Source organism: Grammomys surdaster, unplaced genomic scaffold (assembly GCF_004785775.1).
Source record: "Grammomys surdaster isolate TR1022 unplaced genomic scaffold, NIH_TR_1.0 185, whole genome shotgun sequence".
Taxonomy (NCBI): Eukaryota; Metazoa; Chordata; class Mammalia; order Rodentia; family Muridae; genus Grammomys; species Grammomys surdaster.
Window position 1 is genome coordinate 16,133,985 of NW_021604630.1, and position 24,110 is coordinate 16,158,094.

The 24,110-nt window shown below is 37.0% G+C and overlaps 1 protein-coding gene across 3 annotated transcripts; it reads right to left on the bottom strand.

The window, feature by feature from the left end:
• Positions 1-5,582: 5,582 nt before the first annotated feature.
• On the bottom strand, positions 5,583-24,092 carry Cnot7 (CCR4-NOT transcription complex subunit 7). 3 transcript variants are annotated; one of them, XM_028768149.1, is made up of 8 exons: positions 23,866-24,073; positions 22,386-22,591; positions 20,124-20,317; positions 15,089-15,127; positions 13,574-13,735; positions 11,790-11,934; positions 8,710-8,820; positions 5,583-7,172 (listed from the first exon to the last, which is right to left on the bottom strand). In XM_028768149.1, exons 2-8 carry the CDS (start codon positions 22,500-22,502, stop codon positions 7,044-7,046), a joined length of 897 nt encoding a protein of 298 aa, XP_028623982.1. In that variant the 5' UTR covers positions 22,503-22,591; positions 23,866-24,073; the 3' UTR covers positions 5,583-7,043. The 3 variants fall into 3 exon arrangements, with proteins under 3 accessions (XP_028623982.1, XP_028623983.1, XP_028623984.1); XM_028768150.1 differs by lacking the exon at positions 23,866-24,073 and adding an exon at positions 23,455-23,634; XM_028768151.1 differs by lacking the exon at positions 15,089-15,127 and having other exon boundaries at positions 23,866-24,092.
• Positions 24,093-24,110: the final 18 nt, after the last annotated feature.

Below are 24,110 nucleotides of genomic sequence, written 5' to 3' on the forward strand. Positions count from 1 at the left end.
GCCTGCTGCAGGCAGTCCCTGTCATGGGATCCTGTCCCCAGCGGTTTCCCAGATTTCTTTTTCAGCCCGTTAGTTATCATTTGTATATAGGAGAGCTACTGATTTTTTTTTTTAGTTCATTTTGTATTCAGTCACTTTGTTGAAGGTGTTTATCAGCTGTAGGAGTTCTCTGGTAGAATTTTGGGGGTCATTTATGTATACTATGTGTTCTATGTATACTATGCATGCTTTTTTTTCTGGTTTGTAAAAGGCTAGATAATAAATACTTGAGGCTTTGTGAGCTAAAAGATGAAAGCAAGGACATTACTCTGGTACTTACACAGGACAAAAAAAGATTTTTAAGGAATTTTCAATTTTTTAGAAAAGGCTCGGGAGATAGTTCAGCAGCTGAAAGCATGCACTGCTCAGTCATGAGGATCAGAATTTGATCCCAACACCCATGATGTTGGCTCAGTGCCTGTAACTGGAGTTCCAAAGTGTCTAATACTTTCTCCTGGTGTTGGTGACACGCAAACACATGTGTACAAATACTCACATGCAGATGTATGTATATAAATCTCTAAAATTAAGTAAAACCAAAAGTTTTAACACATTCAAAACATAAAATAGAATTTGAGAGAGACTGCAATTTGGTCAACTTGGGCTTGTTTGTGTTCCCTGTCATCAATATTTATTCAAAATATCAATCCAGAATGAGATTTTACTTATTTCTGAAATTTCTTCCTCCCCACAAATACATACAAATACTACCAAACATGCTGCCCCAAGCATGACTTTACTTACGCATCTTAGTCAATTTTTAAAGTCATTCATGAGATCCCATTACTCTTTCCTTGGCTCATTTTTTTAAGCACGCCATCTTGTTTTATAATATTTTCAATAGACTAAGAAAAAGCTCTTTAATGGTTAAGTGCTCAGCCATACACAGGACATGGAGATCACGTCCAAAATGCAGTGAATATCACGAAAAAGGGAACGAGAAGAATGTAAGCTGTAAAATGGGGCAAAGGGCTAGGAACTACTTTATCTTTTGGATATGACATAGCCATTCCAATCATGACCTTACAGCAGCTACAAAGAGCCTTATATCTTTTAATTTGTGTGTGTGTGTGTGTGTGTGTGTGCACTCATGTATGCGCATGTGCTCATACACACCATGTGTGCCATCTGTGAAGGTAAGAGGGCACCTTGGACTTACACAAGCCTGTGAATGTCAGCAGATAATCATGGACCAGTAAGGGTTCCCTATAGAACTATTGCGGCTGATGGATTTTAGCAAGAGGGGCCATCATTGTCTTTGGCTATCTGTACTCACTGGGAATTCTATCAGGTTCATGGATAGTTCCCAACCCATGGTCACACGGACAGCCTGATTACAGTGGCCACAAAAGAAAACAACATAAACAAGCAAAAGGGACTACCTGGTAGGAAGAAGCAGGACCTGAACAAGAGAAGAGAAAGGGCAGGAAGTGAGAATAGTCAGAAGGCAGTAAGTTACTAAATTGTCAAAGGGCATTTTAAAAAACATTTATTTATTTTACATTTTTAAGTATTTCTTTTCCTGCTTGTCTATGTTCACCACATGTGTGCATGGTGTCTTCAGACATTAGAAGAGACATCTTCTGTTGAATCCCCAGGAACTGGAGATTCAACACCTTGAAGCAGGGTCTCTCTTGTTTCTTCCCACCTTGAAGCAGGGTCTCTCTTGTTTCTGCTGCTGCTGTTCCTTTACTCAAAGGTACTACCCTCGAGCTTCTGGGCGTTCTGTCTCTGTCCCCATTTCTTTGTAGGTGTGCTGAGATTGCAAATGCATGCTTTGGTCCAGTTTACATGAATTCCAGAGATTAAACTCCAGTCATCAGGCCTACATACCTAATATTTTTGCCCACTGAGCCATTTCAACTTTAATAATACCTAAAGTACAAAACAACTTGGAATGCTTCTGATTTAAGTGTTAGTTCTTGCTGAAAACTTAGCACACAAAAGGCGTTGTTTTGCTTTGTAATTTTAGGGCAAACTTGTTGAGGAATGCTGTTAAACTTACAGTAAAAGCTGATAGCCAAAGCCGTTGACTTAATAGTTGACTGAGGACAGTTCTCATTCAGAAAATTTTCTATTAGCTCTAGGTTTAAATATTACAGTAAAAATCACAGTATGGTCATGTATATCTTTCATCCCTGAACTCAGAAGATAAATGAGTATGAGGTCAGCCATAATTACATAGTAAAACCTTGGGCTGTTTGTTTGTTTTTCTTTGAGACAGACTTTCTCTGTGTAGCCCTGGCTACTGTGGACTTCACTCTGCAGACCAGGCTGCCCTCAAACTCAGAGATACACCTACCTTTGCCTCATAAGTATTAGCATTGAATCCAACAAGGTAAAAATTATTAGAATTTTTTGCTTGTCTCAAACTTGGGAGAGGAAGCATAACTACAAGCTTAAGGTCTGGTCCAAATAAGGAACTCAAGGTCAGTCAGGACTATATATCAAGAGTGGGCCCTGGGGAAACATGAAAACAGAATTTTCTGCTTGTCTCAAGACTACATAGAACCAGTGGGTAAGCTCATGAGAGTCAAATGAAGTGAATTGTTGCCACTAACAGTTCCTTCACAGTATATTTGTCTGCGAAGTACACACTGATGAATGATGAATTGAATACTTGCATGTTATAAACACCTAATGTTTCACAAGTTTTCTAAGTCTGGCCAATTAAAACATTTTCTGCTTATCTTTATCATCAATTGAAGTACACCCAGCAGATTCCACTTTGTTATACAGACAATGGTTATGAACATCTTTCAATTTTCTTAATTCTTTAATTCAGTTCAAACTCAATATTGACTTCTTAAAAATTAAGGCTGATAGTTCCTGTAACATCTGGCTCATTAAATGCAAAAGCAATGCATTCCAAATCATTTGATGTTGCTTCCAATGTCTCCTTCAGTCTTCAAGCAACTGTTACCCAAAGGTCTGGTGTTTCTCTGGACACTTTGCTTGAAATATTGAAGCGGGACATGTGGAATGAGTTTTTTTGGCCAATGAACTGGCCACTTGGAAAGATGCTTTGGTTACAGGGTATTTTCATTTTTCATTTTCATGAAATTATGTTGTGACAGGATAACCCATAAGTTTCTAATTCTTCTGTTGCTTTCCCCTAAGTGGGGAACACTGTTGAGAGTTTTTTTCTGGAAATGTCAACATACTATATTTGCCAAATTAGTATCATAGCATCATAATAAATGTATACACTGGATAATCCAGTAGGAAGATAGCATTCTCCCTGACTTCTGGCTATGTGTAAATTCATTAGGAAGATTTTCAGAGACTTTCTGGAGTATTCTGCTTGAACAAGGTCACCATAGGAAGGATTTGCTAAAATCCTCTTATCCAAGCACTCACGAGGGCTGGAGTCACATGGTCTGAGTTGGCCCAGAAACTGCTTGAACATGCAAACATGTAGAGACAGACACTTTAATGAAGATCAGCAGATAAGAGCACTGGCTGCTCTTCTGGAGGACCTGGGTCTGATTATCAACACCTCACAACTATAACTCCAGGCCCAGGAGATCAGATACATTCTTTCCAGGCTTCCATAGGCATCAAGCACACATGTGGTGCACAGACACACACACTTAAGTAAAACATGCAAAATAAAAACCAAGCAATACCAGGATAATAGTGATGATGTTTAGAGAGCCTATCAGGAAAAAGAAATATATATATATGTGTGTGTGTGTATATACATGTATGTATATGTGTGTATATACATGTATATATATATATGTATATATATGCCACACCCCACAAAAGTTATGCTCTCAAGCATCTGAAAGTATATATAAATTGTACATGTCCTATTTTGATATAATGGGCAGGTACTAGAAAAAATATAATGGTATAGTTTCAATACATGTGGCACTCCAAATGCTATCCAATTATTACCAGCAGAGTATGGTCATGCACATCATAGGCAGCTTCTGCAGCAGCAACCCAACTTTCCTACTGTCAAATAAAATAGCCACGAACAATCCATGGATGATTAATGTAGCTCAGTTACAATAAACCACTTATGGACTAAAGAGATGGCTCAGTGATTAAGAGCACTGGCTGCTTTCCCAGAAGACTTGGGTTTTATTCCCAGCATACACATAGTAGCTCATAACCACAATATCAGAGGACCCAAAACCCTCTTTGGATCTCTCCAAACACCAGGCATGCACCTGGTTCATTATGCATACATTCAGTCAATATGTTCATTTACATATGCTTAAATCAATCTAAAAATCCTTCACTTATGGAAACTGAAATTAGAACTTCATATAATTTACACATCAGAACATGTTCTGCATGTAATCCAACTACTAAAAAATGGTTTTTAAATTCTCAGTTTGCAGGACACTAAAGTACAGCAGACTGCCTCATAGACCAGTTTAACCTTTCTTCTGTAAAGATTGCTGATTGGAGATGAAGGGATCAACTGTAATCCAAAGCTGAGATTTAGTAAGGTTTTAACGGTCCTGAGCAAGTGTTCACTACTTCTAGAGAAGAAAACCAAATTGATACAAATCAGGAAACTCAGCAACAGAACTACAGAACAAGCAGTTCCAGTTTCTGAGAGAAGATCAAAAAGAAACCATAGAACACTGCTTCATCTTGAATTTTCAAAATAAGACATAGTAAGGTTGTGCTAAATATAGTTTGTAAGTCTTACAGAAGCCAAAGACAGAAAGATCCCCTTCTACCCTTCCTGGAGGTTACAGGGGATTGAAGCCAGGGTTTTCTACTCTTATCAAACTCACAATCCTCCTACAATCTCCCCATTGCTAGGTGTTCCCAGGGAGATGTAAGCATTTAGTCCTCCTAGGGTCCCAAGGACAAACCAAGGCACGATTCTGCCCACTTTCACTCTGAGGAAACAAAGAGTTTGTGGAGATTCCTTACAGGGCATAAAGTGAACGTTACTTGCAATGGTATAGATACCCGTTTTCAAACAGGGAGGAGGGCTTCTCCTTATCTGCACAGATCCAAGTTTCCCCTAATCTTCCAGGTCTATAACCTCTAGGATCCCCCCAAGATGTGCAATGGTAGTGTGGGGATACTCAAGTGAGGCTATTTTGGCCCTCTCCATCCTGCCTTGATGGGGTGTAATCAGATAAAAAGTCCAGCTGGGAAGATCCTTTTGCGAAGAGTACAGCTGAACTCACCTGGATAATGGATAATGACTCAGGACAGTCACAACAGCAGGATGACAGATGTGAGCTTCCACACCCAGAGACTTTTAATTTATTTCAGTCAGGTATTTAGAAAGAGCAAGAAAAAGAAATATAGTTGATACAAAGGGTTCAGAATGCCTTGCTTTATGGCCCAGGCTCTAGGCTGGAGAATTGATTTATGATCAGCTAGACTTATTGGAACTTTGAACACTAATAAAAACCAATCTTTTGAAAACACACACACACATACACACACACACACACACACACACACCCCTACAGCTAGTGCAGCATGACCACCAAGACCTGTTACCCAAAGAAAATGGCTCACGTATTCAACACTTAAGTGCAAGTCACCAGTCACAAATATATATAGGAAAACATTTTTGAAGCCTTTATTTACAAAAGCTTTAAAAACAAATAATACCCTCTGTTTTGCAAATAATGTTTAGTTTAAAAAGGACCGCCCAGGTACAGCATTTTCGTATCATGTATACAGAATGTACAAGGGAAATAACTATGTTGCTAACAGCTGGAGACTCACTAATATTATTGATTGAAGTGTAGATAACACACATTACAACTTATAGTCCATCACTTCAGGGTGGAGTTACTGTTCACCAAAATCTTCCAACACATGCTCTGGTCTGGTCACATATTCTGCATGGCTAAATATTTCACAGTCTCTTGTCAATATATATAAAATAGATTGCAAAGATATACACAAAAAAATAAACAAGCATTACACTCCTCAGGTAATTTTATTAGCTATATATGTGTGTATTTATATATATATTTTGCATTTTGTTGTTTTGCACCAAATGTCTCCATTATTTACTTTTGTAGCATTTATGAAATCACATTTTTTTTTGTATTTTTAATTTGATATAAAATGTACCTTAAGACTTGTTATCTTTGGACTTTAATGAAATTGATTTGTGTAGTCAACAAATCAAGAACATCATAAATATGTTTATAAAATAAAACATTAAGGGTAAAAGTGATGGAGTAAAAGGAAGCCGATCAAGGGAAGCGTTGCTGTCATAAAATTGTAGCTCCAACATCTTAAACGCCAGCTTTCTGGCAGATAGGAAATATCCAATCCCAAGGGCTTCTTCCTGAAGGGTGTAAAGCTGGTTTGAAATTCTTCAGTCACATAGCAGCCTATGCATGCCAATTAGAAACCAACAGACATGAGATGTGCTTGGAAGGTTAAACACTACACACAGAAACAGTAGTTACTAGGCTCTTCAGTAGTTCCTTGTCTTTTCTGTTAGTCCTGTTGAATCAACAATTTGCACAATGCACGTGCTGTACTCTGAATGTCAAAAACAAGCAAATACTGTAAAAAGGTGGTGGATGGACATTTTTCTAGCTAAGAGCAAGAAAAATTACAATTTCTGATAAAATAGAGGATTGAAATCACTCTCTAAAGTGCAAACTTGATGGTCCACAATCTTAAATACCTATAAGTACTGCAGAATAGGAGGAGAGGCATGGAAGAGGGAAATAAATTACAGTCAATGCTAGTTAATTTAGGAAAAGGGAAAAACAAACCCAAGCTCAAGTAGGCAAAGTTTATCATATTATTCAGTAATGTAGCTTTGTCACACAAGCTTGATAAGAAGTGTATTAAATTAAGGCCAGATTTAACCTGAATGTACTTTAATTTATTAAGATCATTGCTAAGAAAGGCCATACTTATTACTGAAAGCAGAAAAGGGCTACAAAAGGAGGGGGAGGTATTGCCTATTATTTAAGGGATGATAAAACCTATGTACAAGCATGTGTGTAACTCGTATAAAATAAAAAGAAGAAGACTATTTCCTGTCATGACTGCTTGCTGGCTTCCTCTTCATATGCATTTCCTGTGCCGTTCTGTACATAGGATGAGCCAGAACCAAGGCCATATAAGTGACCACAGTATTTGGCATCATCAATGTGATCTTCAAAGAACATCTAAAAAGAAAAATTTGAAAGAAAAAAAATCATTTTAAGCAAATGCACCACTTGTGGTTTCATCTCAACACTGTAATTGCTATTAACTCTTTCTGTGATGTTCCTGTGAGAAGCTCTACTGCATATTTGACGAATAAAACTGAGTGATGGATGCCCTTAACTACAAGTCTAAAGGACACTTTTTAAAAAGCAAATATCCTTCTTTCTCATTAACATTTACCTAATTTTAATAAGAATTTGATTATAAAAACATGGCAGACACTTTCATTTCTTTAATATAACAACTTCATAGAATGAGAGAAGTAATGGCAGAGGGGGAGGGGACTTTATACTATCTTAAGTTGTTCAAAGTCTATGTGCAAGGCTGAACTGATTAAAACTAACGAAGTCCTAAACATGTTAGAGACAGTAAACCTCAACATTCTCACTACATTATTGTCCTTGAAGCAGCCAAGGAAAATAAAGGTAACAAACTCGTGCCAGAAATCCACCATTAACTAGCCATAAGACATTTTTAAAATAGAAATCCAAAAGGTGGTTCTATATTGAAACTAAACAATTTACTTGCATGAGTGGAAAACTCATGTAACTTCTAAATCAATACTACCTGGCAAAGCAGATCAAATGCTTTCTATCAATAGCATGCTTCTACCAAGAGAATACACTGAAAATAATTCCACAGCAACTATTTTATAAAAATGTGTTTCTGTAGGCACATTTTATATATATTTGTACCATTTGTTCCAAACCAAAATAGGACACACACGTACCAAACAAAAATAGGATATATATGTGTGTATGTATATATGTATGTGGATATACAATTAAAAATTTTTTATTATGTTCAGCAATGAGGTAACCATGACATCTATCACCTAGTTAGCTATCCTAAAAACACTCAGTTCCACTACATATCATCTTTCCACTCCTAACAAGTTTATACTTGAGGTACTTAATGGGGAATTCCTGATAGTTTTTGATTCAACTATGTATCAGACTTCAGATTTAATTAATACCTATAATTCAAAAAGCCCTTTAAGGCTTAGTAAAAACTGTAAGTTCTACTTTACAAAACCTTCAAAGCAATGAAGAATGACATGAGCAAATCTACTTTCACCCCAGTTTTAAGAAAGAGAAGACTCCCTTACTTGTATAGTGTCTAAGAAAGGCCTCTAGGGTTTCCTTACTATTAACTTTTTCGCTTAAAGTTACTGGCCTCTAACGCTGTTCACCTGACAAACAGTATGTTCATATGCACATGGTTTCTACAATCACATCATCTTTTATTCTATAAACAACATATTTCAGTATAATGAAACAAAATGTTTTTTATTCTATGAAGAATTTATTCTATTTCCTTTTGAGTTACATTTCAGGAGGACTTATTTAACACTTTCATTCAAATGTGGTGGATGTAACTTATATAGTACCTCTATTTATATCTTCACTTAGTAGGTTCTTAATGCCCAACACTTTTGTCATCAGACTTTTAATGTTCTCTACCTAACAACCAAGAAAAAGGCACTGGTCTTCATACTTCTCTCATTTTGAAAAAGGCCATTCCTGTAAGCAGTGAGTCAGACCCTGCCTGGTGTTGAGGTCCTATCCGCTCCAGCTCTAACTGCTCAGCAACTTCCTGTAATCCACCCTACAAGGAAAAAAAGTTGCTTGTCAAATAGAGAAGACTTGGAACTAGAATTCACAATTATAAATTTAGACACTGACAAAATATGAATAAAATTTTAATATGTAAAGATTAGCCCTGTGAAGATGGCAAGGGAATTGATAAAATATGAATTTGTAATATATTTGTGGATGTCTTTTTACCAGAATATGAAATTCTAATAGGAAAATTTTATCTTAATTATACATTTTAAGGTATGTGACAAGCATACCTTAAGAATTTTCCAGAGATATGGAAGAAGTAGATCATATTCAGGGTAAGAGTAATAAGCCACACTCAGTGTATTGACCCATCAATCATTAAAAAACTCAGTATCAAGTACCGGCATTTCCTTTAAAAATCTGTATCCCCTCAAGTATTTAAAACTAAATAAACAAAGACAACATGAGTGTTCAGACCATTGTCATTGTTGATCTACCACATAATTTTTATTTTCTCAACTAAGAAGAGAATTTTACAAATATATAACTCTTTTAGAATGGTTTGCTCTGATCTGATTACATTAATATAGCTATGACTGAGAAAAATAAGTGTGAAAGGAAAAGAGAAGAAATACAAGACAGACACAGAAGCAGATTACCGATCAACTTCCTCCTTAAGTTACAAAGCCAGGCTGTCTGACAGGACTTTTGCCCAGCAACTGTTTCTGCGCTAAAAACATTGTGTGCACTTTGTGCATCCCAGTAGCTGCTTGTAGCACAGAAGCAGACGAGATATGAATGACTGGCAGCATCTTATCACTAACATACACTTAATGTGAGCTCACATAGCACACAATAAAATATTTGATATTTTTAGGTATTTCTGAATATATAAATGAGTAAAAAAATTAGGACTCTGTTTCTGAAAGCTATTATTGTACCAAGCTGCCAATTAAAAAAAAAAAACAAAAACAAAAACAAAGAAAAACTTCCAGAGCCAGATGGAGACTTGAAGCCTTCGATTCTTAGCATGCCATCCATCTGTGTAAGTAGTCAGAATACTCTGCTGGAGTTCACATAGGAGGAAACCTCAAATGACACAGGATTCAACTACTTTCAGCTGACAGTCATGAGATAATCTTGCAAAGAAGTTCTTCTAGTTACATGGCACCACACCTACATCAGAGGCAAATAACCTGTGCCCTAAAATTCTCAGTAAACTGTTGAAATCAAAGCTTCCACATTATAATTCCTCTATTCTTGCTTAAGAAAAACTATTCAATTCCTTACTGTCTCCCCTAAAGCAAAGCTCTGTCTAGGCTTTTCTAAAATCTAGATAGGGAAACTTGACCAACTTTGGTTTTACTGAAGAAAGGGACAATACTGGCTATACACACACTTACTTATAATTGATTTGTGTAGTCAACAAATCAAGAACATCATAAATATGTTTATAAAATAAAACATTAAGGGTAAAAGTGATGGAGTAAAAGGAAGCCGATTCAGGGAAGCATTGCTGTCATAAAACTTAGTTTCTTTAGTTATAACTTAAAAATATCACACCAAAATACGGCAACCAAAAACCCACTCACTGTATTGCCAGGGATCTGTGCCAAGTCAGGTGAATTTGCTCTTAAGCTGAAGCAGTACTTTCCTTTAATCAGGAAACATTTGTTTTGATAAAATTAATGTTCAAAGGTTTATGTATTTTTAAATAAATGGTTACATATGTTCAGTAGTATCAGAATAAGCTACTATCTATATAGAACCTACACATTTACTATATATATAGTACTTACGCCAAACCAGTTTTAGCTATGAAAATAAGAACATCATACTTCAACAAGAAAGAATACAGAAGAGTCTCTACTCAGGATAATCTGATGCAAAACCATGTTAGAACACTACTGAATGTCTCTGCCTGCTGCTGGCCAACCCCAATCCATATCTTTCTGATAGTTCTGTGTGCTGGGAGTATGAGAACGTCTGTAATGGGCCCAGTTGGTGTGCAACACCTCACACTTTCGTTTCAGTTCACAATCCTCATTCTGGCATCAAAAACAAAAACCTGGCCCTTAGCTTGACATTTGTTAAAAATTTATTCTGGGCACTAAAGAGTTGGCTCAACAGCTAAGAATACTGCTGTTGTGGAAGACCAAGTTTCAGTTCCTAGCACCCACTAAGTGGCTCACAAGTACTTCTAACTCCAGTTCCAGAAGGTCTGACACTTTCTTTTAGCCTCTGCTACCTCTTGCTATAAACTTCCCCAGGAGTATGTGTACATACATTAAATATATCTTAAATATATTTAATGCAATTAATATATTAGTCAACCTTATTCTGAGCTGGAAAAATGGCTCATAGGTTAAGAGCACTCGCTGTTCTTGCAGAGGACCCAGGTTCAGCCCAAGCGTGGTGGTTCACAACAATCCATAACTACAATTCTAGGGGATTGGATGCTCTCTTCTGACCTCCTCAGACAGCAGGCACACATTTGGTGCACAGATACACATGTAAGCAAAATAAATACTCATATACATAAAATAAAATTTAAAAAATCTACAACAAACCAAAAATCCAACCAAGCAAAACACAAACCCAAAACAAACCTTATACTGTCAAGATAAACTATTACAGCTTTGAAAAGAGATTGTCTATATGTTGTTTAAGAATAAGATCAGATAATTTAACTGCATTTAACATAACTTTTAAACATGGTCTAAAACATTCAGGCCTAAGATATTATAGAAGTTGCTTGGTCTAAATCAGTGCTTCTCAACCTTCCTAATGCTGTACCTTTAATACAGTTGTGTTGTGGTGACCCCCAACTGTAACATTATTTTCACTGCTTCTTCTTAACTGTGATTTTTCTAACATTATGAATCGTAATATAAATATCTGTGTTTCCAATGGTCTTAATCAATCCCTGTGAAAGGGTTGTTCAACCTCCAGGTTGAGAATCAATGGTTTAACTAATGTGCTAGTTCCAGATAAAGTCATCTGAAGCCTTACTTTGAGATTTTTGCAGCTCTTCATGAGGTACTTCACATCATAAATGACAGGAAAAAATAACCGAAGGATCTCAAAGAAATCAAGTTCTTCTTCAGGCAAGTTAGAGTTGGTCAGAATTTTGATTAAATAGCCAAAGTCATAACCACTAATGAAAAGATTAAAAGAATACAGAAAAAAATACATTAATACCATACAATGAAAGAACTTAGTTTTCAGATAGAAAGTTAAACAAGTCATGCTATTAACAACAGTGTGACACAGGAACAGTGAAAAGACACATTTATAACTACAATGCAGAAACTGGTCACTCAGCATCCCAAGCACATGATATTATCAATTTAACTCTACAGTCACTAAAATAACATTGTTTCTGATACATAAGAACATTCTGGGCTGGGGAGACGCTGTTCAGACATGAGTACTTAATTTTGATCCCAACACCCAAGTAAGAGCTGAGTGTTATGTCAACCCCACACACATGCAAGTGCACACCTCCAAAAGGTAGGTTCAGTAAGGACACTGCCACAATGAATGGGAAGGTATATGAAAAATGTTATAAGCCAGCAAGACTTAACATTTCAAAGGCAAAAATCATGTAAAAACCTTGTCACCATTTACATGAGATGGTGACACGTTCCAATTTCAAAGCATAAATCCCTAACAGAGTATTTTATTTCCACTAAGTGACATTATTAGGATGTACATTTCCTCAAATGTTGTTTCAATGTCAGTATAATTCTCCAAGAGAGTTATCAATAGAAAAGTTAAATGTGACAGGTAGGAACTAAGGAAAAGTAAGAACCGTTGTTTATACAATCCTGCTGCCTCACAGTGAGATCCTACATCCTTTATTACTAGCCTTTCCACAGCTGCCTAACTCCCTCCACTCCTTAACTCCTTCAACGTCACTTTCTCTGAAGGGCCTGTGACAGCAGGCCTTCCCTGAAGTGCTCAATACAGAGATCTCTGTACAGACAAATGTTTGCTGTACTGTACTAAACTATAGGTCCACGGATTTTCTCCACTGGTTTAAAGGACAAGAATTAGAGCTATAAAGTATCTTTTTCTTACCTATAACTTGAACTCAGATTTGGCAAATGACCTTACTGAACCTATCTTTTGGAGGACATACAGAATAATCTTTTACTTGATGTTTATTATTTTACTTATAATTTGAAAGAGAAGTTTTACCACAGAAGAAAAGCAAAACAAAACAAAAACCTCCTAAATATCCATTTTTGGCCTTGTCTTTGTGAATCAGTTATCCTTCATAACATTTAGTATTGTATAACATGCCACACTAGAAATTAGGTCATTAAAACAGTGTTGATTTACCTTTAGCAGAATGAAAAGTACATGGGAAGCAAAATTTTATCTGTTTTGTTCAATTTTACAATCTTAGCACAGTGGCTGACATCAGGAAAGTACCACTAAGTTTTTAAAGATTAAATTCCTTCCTTTATATAAACATAAAATCTAAGACTAAAAACCTGGTTAAGAAGGAAGAGGGACAAAATCCTCAGTTGCTTTGCCAGACTTGAAGGAAAGCTGGTTCCAGTTCAGAGTCTTTCCACTAAGCACCATTCCCTCTCACAGGCTAAAAACAATGCCTTGTTAAAAGGTAAAGTAAACAACACTGTTCTCAGTGAGGTTAGAAGACTCATGGTAGTTAATTCTTTCTAGAACTAAGCAAAATATACTGCTGATATAGTGACCCAACAGACATAAGGCAGACACAGGATGGAAGCACACTGCAACCATTTTTTTTTTTTTTTTTTTTTTACCTATGAAATGATAACCATTTGACCCCTTCACAAAGAACCACTCCTGAAGTCATAAGAAGTTCTGCAAAATATTGGGTCTCAATTCCTTCCTCCTCGTGTTTTTTAAACTGGATACCAGATGTTGTTAGTAGCTCTATAGAGTCCTGAGCATACATGTCCTCCCTGGTAGGAGAAAGAAAAAATATGTTCAAAATTCCCATAAAACAGTTGTTCTCTATGTATGCCTACAACTACAGCACAGAAACAAAACAGAGGATTGGTTTATGTCCAACCATTCAAATGCTCCACAATGATCAAGAAAAATAAAATGTAAAGTATCCAAAAAGTAAATAATCATTCCAAATAGTCCAATGGTGAGTTAACCCTTACAACCAACTAAATTTCATCAGCTTCTAAACATTGCATACATTTCACTGGGCTTAAAAAGGGTCTTTTACTCACCAGAGGCTACCACAGACATGTTCTTTTCAGTCTCTGCAGCTATTTTAGTGCTGCCAGACGGAGCTGTAGCCACAGCCATGAGGGGTTATGCACACCTCTCATGCTCTCAGCAGAACCAGGAAGGAGACACCAAGTGGCCAACATCTCTTGTGGCTGAGTTAAACTACATTCCATCTTAAAGAAAAAGGAGACGCCTCCTCTCAAAAATGAGGAGCCTTTCAGTGGCTCTAGTAAGCAGTGAACTGTTCAGAATTAAAGACTCAGTTATGACAGCGTTTCTTCTTTAGCAGTCACATACCTACATTAGAGGCAAATACAATCCTAGACGACTACCTTAACACAACCCAGGAAGCCTAACTATAAACCAGCTCTTCAAATTTTTACTTAAACCAGATAAAAAGCCACCTATAATTTCTAAGGACAAATACATTAAGTATTAGATTAAAAATTGAAGATTCATAAAAGTATTTTGTGGATTTACCATTTATTTTTATTTACTTTTTTTAAACTTTAACATTGGTTTCTACCATTAGCAAAAGAAAATTTCTATAAAAGACTTCAATAAAACTAACAAAACCAAAATAAATGTTTGACTTTGACCAAATATATTTTTGTAGCTTATTCTCTGGAAATCAATTTCAAAGGTCAGTTTTAGTTCCCAGACTGTCAGGAACTAAATGACCAAGTGAAGAATTGAAACATTTAAAAACAGAGAGGAGACACAATCATCAATTTACATCATGCTTTGTCTTGAAAAGTCCTGTCGGAAAGACTTCAGAATAAATTTAATACAGACCCCCGACCCCAGTTAAATATTTCATTATACTAAAACTGTTTCTTAAATGAGGTCCTGACGCTTGTTTAAACACGTTTAATCAATCAAGATCACAGCAGACTGTTCTCCAGGCTCATGTTGCTCTTAGCCACATGCTCAACATATTTTATTATAGTCAACATTATGTAACCATTACCAAATTAAATAATGCATCAACGAGGTAGGAAAGTGAGTCTTGTTGCATTTAAGTCATTATTCCCCAAACTTGCCCAATGATAATAATCACCAGGGGAACTTACCAAAAATATGGATTCCCAGGTCCCAATGCAGTCCCAGACCTATTGAATCACAATTCCCAGGTGAGAGACCTGGAGGAGTACCTCGGTATTTTATAATAAAGTAAGATTGGCAAACAAAAACATATGAACAGTCCCTTTCTTTCTCTCTCTTCCGCAAAATTTATATAACTCAGTCTAAGTTTCGTAGAATGAAGAACTTTAATAATAAAGTTTGGTACAGATCTCATGTTTTATAATACCTTCATAGCCTTATGGGTGAGGTCAATCTCTAGAGAGGATGAAGGAAACTTTCTATAGTAAGGTGAGTTTCATAGCAGTTAGGAGTCCCATTTCCACATCAGTGTACTATCCCTTTCTGATGGTACCAATTTTAAATGTTCTATATTCTGCTTTTTCTACTCTCAAACATTCTAGTAATAAAGGGAAAAATACTAAAACTAACATTACACGTAACTATAACATTGTTTAGTCAAAATGTAAAGATTTCACCTGGTGTTGGCAACTGCCTGTTAGATCTATTATTCAGATTTAAGTTAGCTAAGTATCCAGTTATGACTGAACATGAGTGAAAACCATGTAAAAATCTCCAAAGATTTTCCAAAAGGCATAGGTATATATGGCTATCTTAAGTTAATATCCTAAAGATGCACTATCTACTAACTCAATCATGTAAAAATACCAAATTTCTTATTTTTATAATATCAACAGACCCTATTATAAGAATTCACACTTCTAAACATGTGTTCTTATCAACATTAAACTACTTCTGGATTACCTCCCAGATACCCACCATAGGGTTAATATAGTACCTTCTTCAAATGTCATTTACTTTCAAATAGACTTTCCTTTATAAGACAAATTTGCTTTCATAAAAATATCAACTCCAACATATTAAAATTTATGATAAAATCATTAAGTTAAAATACAAATAAGCTGGGATGCAGACAGCCATACAGATGGTTAGCCATCTTTAGTTTTTAATAAATTAAATTAATAACAATAAACCCAAATAAACTCAAATAACAATAACTCAAATAAGTAACACAAAAAATACCTAAAATTGCAAAGTCTATAAATGACAAGACAAATAAAAAAGGAAGTATTCTCACAAGACCAATTAGCAAGCTATCCAAAATAGGCTAATATTTACTCTTTTGATGGATGAAACTGAGCAGGAGTTTCCAACCTGCAAAGGACTACAATTTCCAGAAAACAGTAGTAAGTCCGCCTGCCTGTTTCTTAATATGTACATATGTGCCCAGTTAAAACTTACTGAAATAGCCATTCTTGGAATGAATAAATGAAGTCTAGCAAGGTTTTTAATCTTTGGATTTTGATCTCTACTTCCAATAAATTAACCACCAAGTTTCCAAAGGATATACAGATACTCCATGATTAACGTTATGTCCTGATCTCTTCATTAGAAGTCAGGAACACAATAATGAAAGGTGAAAATATTACTAAATCACCTAAATGGCTTGGCAGCAGGAGTATAATGCAAGAGATGATATGGAAGAGCAGCCAGCTGGGAGACGGCGCTTCCTACTGCTACCCACACTGTCCAAGAGTATACAGTACTGCCCAAGACAAGGGACAAAATTCAAAACTTAACATCTCATTCACCGAATGCATGCTACTTCTGTATGTAGTCAAAAGGTGCAAACTAAGCCATCATAAGTCAGGAACCATGAGAGCAGCTTACTAAAGAACCTAAAGCATATACCCTAGTCATCCAACCTAATCGCCATCCAACCTTAATGCATATACCCTAATCATCCAACCACAGCAGAGTTAGATATACTACAGTACATTAAGAAAAAGACCCACTTGGGAGGCAGTCAGGCAGACCTCTTGAGTTTGAGGCCAGCCTGGTCTACAGAGCCAGTTCCAGAACAATCAGGGCTACACAGAAAAACTCTGTCTCAAAATTAAACAAACCCACAAACAAACAAACAAAAAAAACCAAACAGATAAAAGGTCAAGTAACCGATTACTCAGAACTCTAAATAACAATATCACATATAAATAAGATATCCTTTATATATACCAAAAATATAATAGTTACACAACAACTACGAGAGAAACTGGTAAATGTTTCAACTTTTCAATACTATCCAGTTTCAAAAAGCATGCTCTTTTTGTAAACAAAAAGAGAAAAAAATGTCAGCAAATATGCTTCATAAGTCACAGTGTAACGTTATAACAGAATGAGCTAATGAGAAGGGGAGAAAACACTACTAGAAAATACTATCAAGTCAACAGTGTTAGGCTATTTCAGTGGTGAGGACACACTCTAGCCCAGCTCTGAAAAGGACACTAGAGCAGCCAGTTTGCTCCTAAACTAAGGCTGTGACACTCTTCCCTGCTACACAGTTTATCAAGCACTGGACAAAGAAAGCAAAGCCTTAGCTTTAAAACATACAACAATAAACATGCTTGCTTTCAAGCCCAAAGTAAGTATAACAGTTACAGTGACCAAAATACCAGTATGTCTAAAGAAAGTAATTTTTACATAGAGAACATTTATTTGTTCCTAAATGTTTACTACCGAATACTGATTTAGGTATTACAAATCATGCCTTCAAGATTCAGAGAATGTTGAGTAGCAATGGAACAATGTTCTTCTGATTGCAGATACTTCTTATATGTGTGCTACTCTCAAGAGTAATAAAGCTTAATGTGACACACACTATAACCAGACATATCTTTCCACAGATCTTTTCATCGACATCTGATAAATAATGAATTGCATTTACTCCCTTGACACTAATGGTAAAACTTGAAAGAACACTGGCAAATCTAGAAGAACTTTGACTTGGACCAATGTGAGAATTAAACACAAAACTTTTCACAAGCACAGACAACAGACAGAAGAGATATGAAAACCACTAAGTTATTATGATATTGGACAATGTTCACCGACACTGTCGCAGAGCCTAGTGCACTGACACGTTCCTTCTAGGCACTCAGCAGGGTCAATTTCGACCATTCTTCAACACATCTAAGATGCTATTACGATACTTCCTACACTAGCAGGACTACTTTTATCTTCTCCAAAGCTTTTGCTTTGATTAACATTTTTTACTATGTTCTTAAAAATTTTAGACTAAAATTTTCATTAATTGTGTGTGAGCCCGCACATGTCCATCATATGACACACATTAAGGTTAGATCATAAGTTCAGTTCTCTCCCACCCTGTGGGTCCTGAGCTCATACTTAAGATCATCTGCCATGATGGCAGGTACTTAAGCACTGAACCACCTCACCAGCCTTTATACCTTTTCTTTACCATTAGTAGATATCGTAGCAAAATCGGCAGTATAACTAGTTTTGTCTGAGTAAGAAAAAACCAAAATGTTCCTCAGAGAATAATAGAAAAGCCACTGCTACAAAAATGACCATCTAGCAAAGGAGACTACCAGCTTTACCAGCTGATACACTGACATATTCCCAGTCACAAACGGAGATCTTATGTAAAACAAAACAAAACAACAACAAAAAACAAACAAAACCCAATGTTCTGATGATTAATTTGAGGGGAAAAAAACCTTGAAGAAATAATGGGAAAAAACTAAAGAACACAGCAATCATTTGAAGAAAGCATGGAAGGATATTTTCAATTTGTTCCAGAGTTGTAGTACTCATGAGCGCTATACAATGACAGTGGGGATGAGCATGTTAGCCTTCATAGGGACTACGGGGACGGTTAGTACAGTACTCGATATTACATACTATCAGCATTATTTACAGGATTAACACAACACATTTTAAAGATACACAACTCTACTGCTGACATTATCATCTTCTAGAACCATCAGTCTTGCTATTCATTAGGTCTTCCATGTAAAACAGCATATATTCAACAAAGAATAGGGACAAAGAAGGAATGCTTATGTAGCTACTAGCACTGATCTTATTTTCTGTTTTCTGTGGCTATTTTTCAAACCGGACATTTGATCACATTATACAAATACAGATTACTAAGCAGAAAGGCACCAAAATATAGTAACAGAGTGAAGAATATACTATTCCACAATGGTTATAAATGTGGCAAACTTACTTAAAACATTGTGTGTGTTATGTGTGTGTAAATTTTAAAATTTCAACTGCATGGTTCTTGAGCATGACCTTTGCCAATGACGCTGTGTCAAAAGGATGGACTCATCATGCAATTCCTTAAGCTATGAAGAATACAATAAATAATGTAGAACTATGTTAACTAATGAAATAATTTATGCCCAAGATCTGAGTTAGACATCAGATTCTGGTATACGTGCAAGCTTCAATACTATTACATTTTCTGTATGTACATCAAGAAGTTTAGGATTACATGGGACTAGTCCTTTAAAGAACATGGAATTTGAAAAGAAAATATCCCCAATTTTCCAAGAAATGTCTTACTACATGTGGTGAGTATTTAGAATGCCAAGTATGACTGTGATAAAAATTTCTTCACAGGAACGATGACTATCTTAACAGGGCTATAGTAGGATTGGAGTTGTAGCTGAATGGTACCTGCTTGCTTAGTCAGCAAAGTGCCACCCCGATCATATGAATTCCAAGCTGGGCATACAAACAAATGTGGAAGTTCTATGTGTGGTGGCACATGCCTTTTAATCCCAGCACTTGGGAGGCAGAAGCAGATGGATCTCTAGGAGTTTGAGGCTAGCATTGTCTACATCTAGAGTTCTAGGTCAGCCTGGGTTACATAATGAGATTCTGTCTCAAAAAAGCAAAAACAACAGGAAAATGTAATACTAAAATCAGTACCCTAAGAGTAATGTTTAGGATCCCAGGTTTAATCTGCAGCACCTTAAATAATGACAAACACAACAGTAACAAAAATACAGCTTCACGACTTTCCATAAAAGCAGCCTTCATCTCTATATCTAAAGACTTTGAAATTAGAAAGTTTTTATCTTTCTAATCATGAGGCAATTACAAATGTCTCATAATTATAAGCCTACACTTTTGAATTTCTGTATTTAATAAATTTCCAGGGAAATTGGGGTTATATATTTATTTCCCACTTACGTCAAATTAAATTTAAAATTAAACTGCCAAGTTGATGTTCCTGGAGGGTATTCTCCTTGCTCATTCATAAATGTCAGTCCCAGCTGAATTATCTTTAACAAGTCTACATTACACCGCAACAGCTGGTATTGATAGTCAGCATTACTTCTGAATTCTCCAATGGGCCTTGCAACAACGCCTGGAAACTCGGTGTCCTGTAAAATAATTAAAAATTTATTATTTACTAAATGGTCTTAAACGCAAACAATAAACTCTCAGGAAATTTTTTGGTACAGGTCAAAGAATCCTATTACAATGAAATTCTATATGTTCATATAAACTTAAATTACTTTTTCTTAGTTGAAATTTATCAATAAATTATTATCCTGTGCTGATAACTCTATTAATAAGCTCAAGCAAGTATTTACTCCATCTCCAAGGAAAAGAAAAATCACAAACTCACTCCTAAGAAGTATGCATATGAAACTACACTTAGAGCATTACATTACTAAACTCAAACTGCATGAAGATTTAAAAGTAGGAAATATATTGTGCTGTCCAATCAATATAGTGAGACAGCATTTACCAACATTACCTTGACACCAAAATAGAAAAAGTCTCATTAATGTCACTTCTTTAGTTAGCACAGGTATTTTCTGTATAACTCACAGAAAGCATGTCAAGATTCACATTCCCTCTTGTAGACTGTTATTTCTGTGACACAGCTATTCCTTATTATCTGAGATATAAATGACCACGAGCAATCTCGGCTGCTCATAAAAATAACAGTTCCCGCCCAAACAGAAAGTTTCAGTTATAATTATGGAGATGTATACCTTTACTGAATGGTATGCATGTACAGACATTCCTATTTTAAGCAAGTATCCTGTTCATTCACAGAGATGTACCTTTGCTTTTAACTTGTGATAGTAAGAAAATTGTGTATTAGTTAAGCATGAGCATTTAAATTAATGCTAGCAAAAAAAAAAAGAGTAAGAAGAGAAGAAGAAATAGTAAGTCAATATGAAACAACAAAGAAATCAAAACTTCCTGAATTTAATACAACCACCAGCCAATTACTGGATTCTATAAACATTAGGCTAGACTTGAAGTGATCCAGGGATAGAGGTGCAAGACACTGAAATACTGCCTTCTAGCTAATAATTGTGTGGATCAAGAGACAGACTAGCTATAACAAATACCAAAGCGTAGTAACAAAGCAGCAAAACAGTTGTACAAACATTCTAGGCAGACTGAATGCCACCTATAAGAGCAGAGTTGTTCATGTTTCTGGAGCTTTAGCAATGTTTTCCTAAAAGATCTATTTTGGTTTTTGTTTGCTTAAAAAGATACCCAGGAACGCACTGGCTTCTGAAAGCTTATCTGGTCCTAGTAGCATGGCCTTGGGATCACTTAAAGCTGAGCTGACATTCTTAGATAGGCTCTAGAGTCTTCCCATTGAATGTAACCAGTTTCACAAAATAGTACATGAGACAAGTACATTCTGTAACCATGTCCTCCTCCCCCACCAGAAAAGTCTAAACCACAAAACTTTTCTCCTAGCAATTGAGTGAGTGACTCCTCCCCGACAGCAGCCTTGGTACATCACTCTTGCCTTCTCACTCAGCAGCTCAGACTCAGTAAGAACCCATAGGAATGCCATAGCTTCCTGAGAGCACAGCAAAGCCCGTCTCCCTTAAGCCTTTAAACCCAGGTGAAGCAAGGCCAAATCCTAAAGCATGTCTGCCACCTTTACTCAAATGTCACTGATTCCTAGTTCCTTGCCAATTAATGCAAGCAGTAAAAAACTCAACTTGTCAAACAGTTTTGTTTCTAGAGGCCTTTGCTGAAGGAAATAAGCATTTTTTTCATGGTTAAATTAATCCCTAACTATCAATAAAAAGGATTTAATTCAAGGCTTTAAAAATCCCACTCCAAGGCTTAGGGAGACAGTTCATTTGGTAAAAGGACTTGGCATGCAAGCATGAGCACTGGTGTTCAATCTCAACAATTTATGCTTAAAAGGTGTATAGTCCATGTGCTTGCAATTTAAGTGCTCGGGAAACAGAGGCAGGTGGATCCCGGGGGCTTCCTGGCCAGTCAGCCTAGCTTAATCAGGAAGTTTCAGGCCACAGAAAAACCTGTCTCAGTCTCTCAGAGTCTCTCTCTCTCTCTCTCATACATACACACACACACACACACACACACACACACACAGTCACTAACACTTCCCACTTCACCCTTTAAAAAGGCATTTAAAAAAAGATTCAGTCATGTCCATACCATAGCAACATAATTGTATTTTCTGATAACTTGACGGATTTTCTTCATCTCTTCATCCAGGTTACAAGCCCAAACTTCACAAATTCTTTGGCTATGATCTACAGTTGCTGCTGGCATAGTGACAGCACAAGGAGTCTAGATGCGAAGCATCAAATGTTATACTTGATTGAAGATTTGTTTCATAAAAATACCCTTTACTTATGTACCTGTTGAAAGAAAAACCACCAATATCATGAATTATAAAACTGGGCTGGTATAAACCTTAGGTTACTTATACAAAGTTCATGATTCATAACAAAATCAAGTTTTAGAAAGTTACTTTTCTTAAGGTACGCAGCTAATATTTTGAGAATAAAAGCTAATATTTTGAGAATAAAAGCACCACAACACCGATTTCCCAACTGAATATAAATTTCACTAAGATCTGTTCCAAGTTCAATTCACACCACACAAAACTATGAACCATTTCAAGCTAAAAAAAAAAAAATGAAATTAACAAAAATCAAACGTTTCATAACAGAATGCTTGCTTTTATTCTTCTAACAAAAACATTTAAAATCTTATTCAAACTAGATCAAAGGAAACATTTTAAAAAATGTTTTGAAAAGCATCAGGAAACCTCAGAAATAAATGTCCATGCAGCCAGAGGAAGAAAGAAGGAGGCAACGAATTGTGTGCATTTAAAATTTTCTAATTTCAAAAGCGTTTCTCCTGGCAACCAAAGAGGCACCTCAGGTTTCTGCCATAAACACAAGGTTCACGGTATACAACGGCGAGATGATTAATACAGACGAACAGGAACCAACAAACAATAACCCCAACAAAATCAACGAATTAAAAGAGGATGGCCTTGTGTCCTAAACTCGTAAATGTAAGCTGGAGAAATCTCAGAAACAAAAGGTTGATGCTGGGCACGCCTTCTTCCTTACTCTCCCCACCCCCCCACTCCGCTGACACCGGTACACACGCGCACTACGGAAACATTGTAATTTAACACTGCTTTCCTCCACCCCTCTTCTCTACTGCGGTCTCAGGGTCCCTGAAGAGGCAGCAAAGGCCTTCTCATTACTGAGGTCGCATGTCCTCCGTGGGCAACGTGAAGAGAGCACAGACGCATTCATGTCAAGGAGAACTCGCTCCGCTGGCAGACATTTACTGATAAATGCTGATAGCATTTACTACAGCCAGATTGATTCCCCAACCACTGCGAAGAGGAGCTACTAGTTCAGAAGTAGGCCACCGCCCTCCACTATCAATTTCCTTCCCACAACGGAGTCCCAGGTACAAAGCAGTGGCGTCATCACTACGCGCCGCGCCCCTGACAGGCCCCCGGCCCGTTACTCCCGCCCCCCAGCCTCCCTCCTCTGCCAGCCCTGTCCACCACAGCCGCGCTTCAGCGGGCGCCATCGCGCGCCCTCTCGGGCTCCCACTCCCGCCCCTTTCCCATTGCCCCAACACGCCCGGGCCCCTCCGGATCTACCTGTGTCTCTGAGCTCGCGCTCCTCCTCCTCCTTCTCGCCATAGAGATAGCACCCGGCGGCGGTGGCGGTGGCGGTACCGGCGGCGGCAGCGGGAGCCCCATAGACACCTCTCGCCCTGCAAAGGGGAAAGGGGAGCTGGAGCTGCGCTCTGCCCAGCGCTGCGACGTCGCTCCTCGCACGTCCTAGCGAGGGCGCGCCATGATGACGTCGGGCGCCAGGTGGGCGGGCTCTCAGGAGGCGGGGC

Bases quoted from the DNA above. Each gene is read 5' to 3' on its own strand.
- Cnot7 (XM_028768149.1), bottom strand. From the start codon at position 22,502: ATGCCAGCAGCAACTGTAGATCATAGCCAAAGAATTTGTGAAGTTTGG. The intron at 20,318-22,385 runs GTATGGACATGA...ATTATTTTACAG, and splicing joins AATACAATTATGTTGCTATG to GACACCGAGTTTCCAGGCGT. The intron at 8,821-11,789 runs GTAAGGCTTCAG...TTTTCCTTGTAG, and splicing joins AGAGCTGCAAAAATCTCAAA to GGTGGATTACAGGAAGTTGC.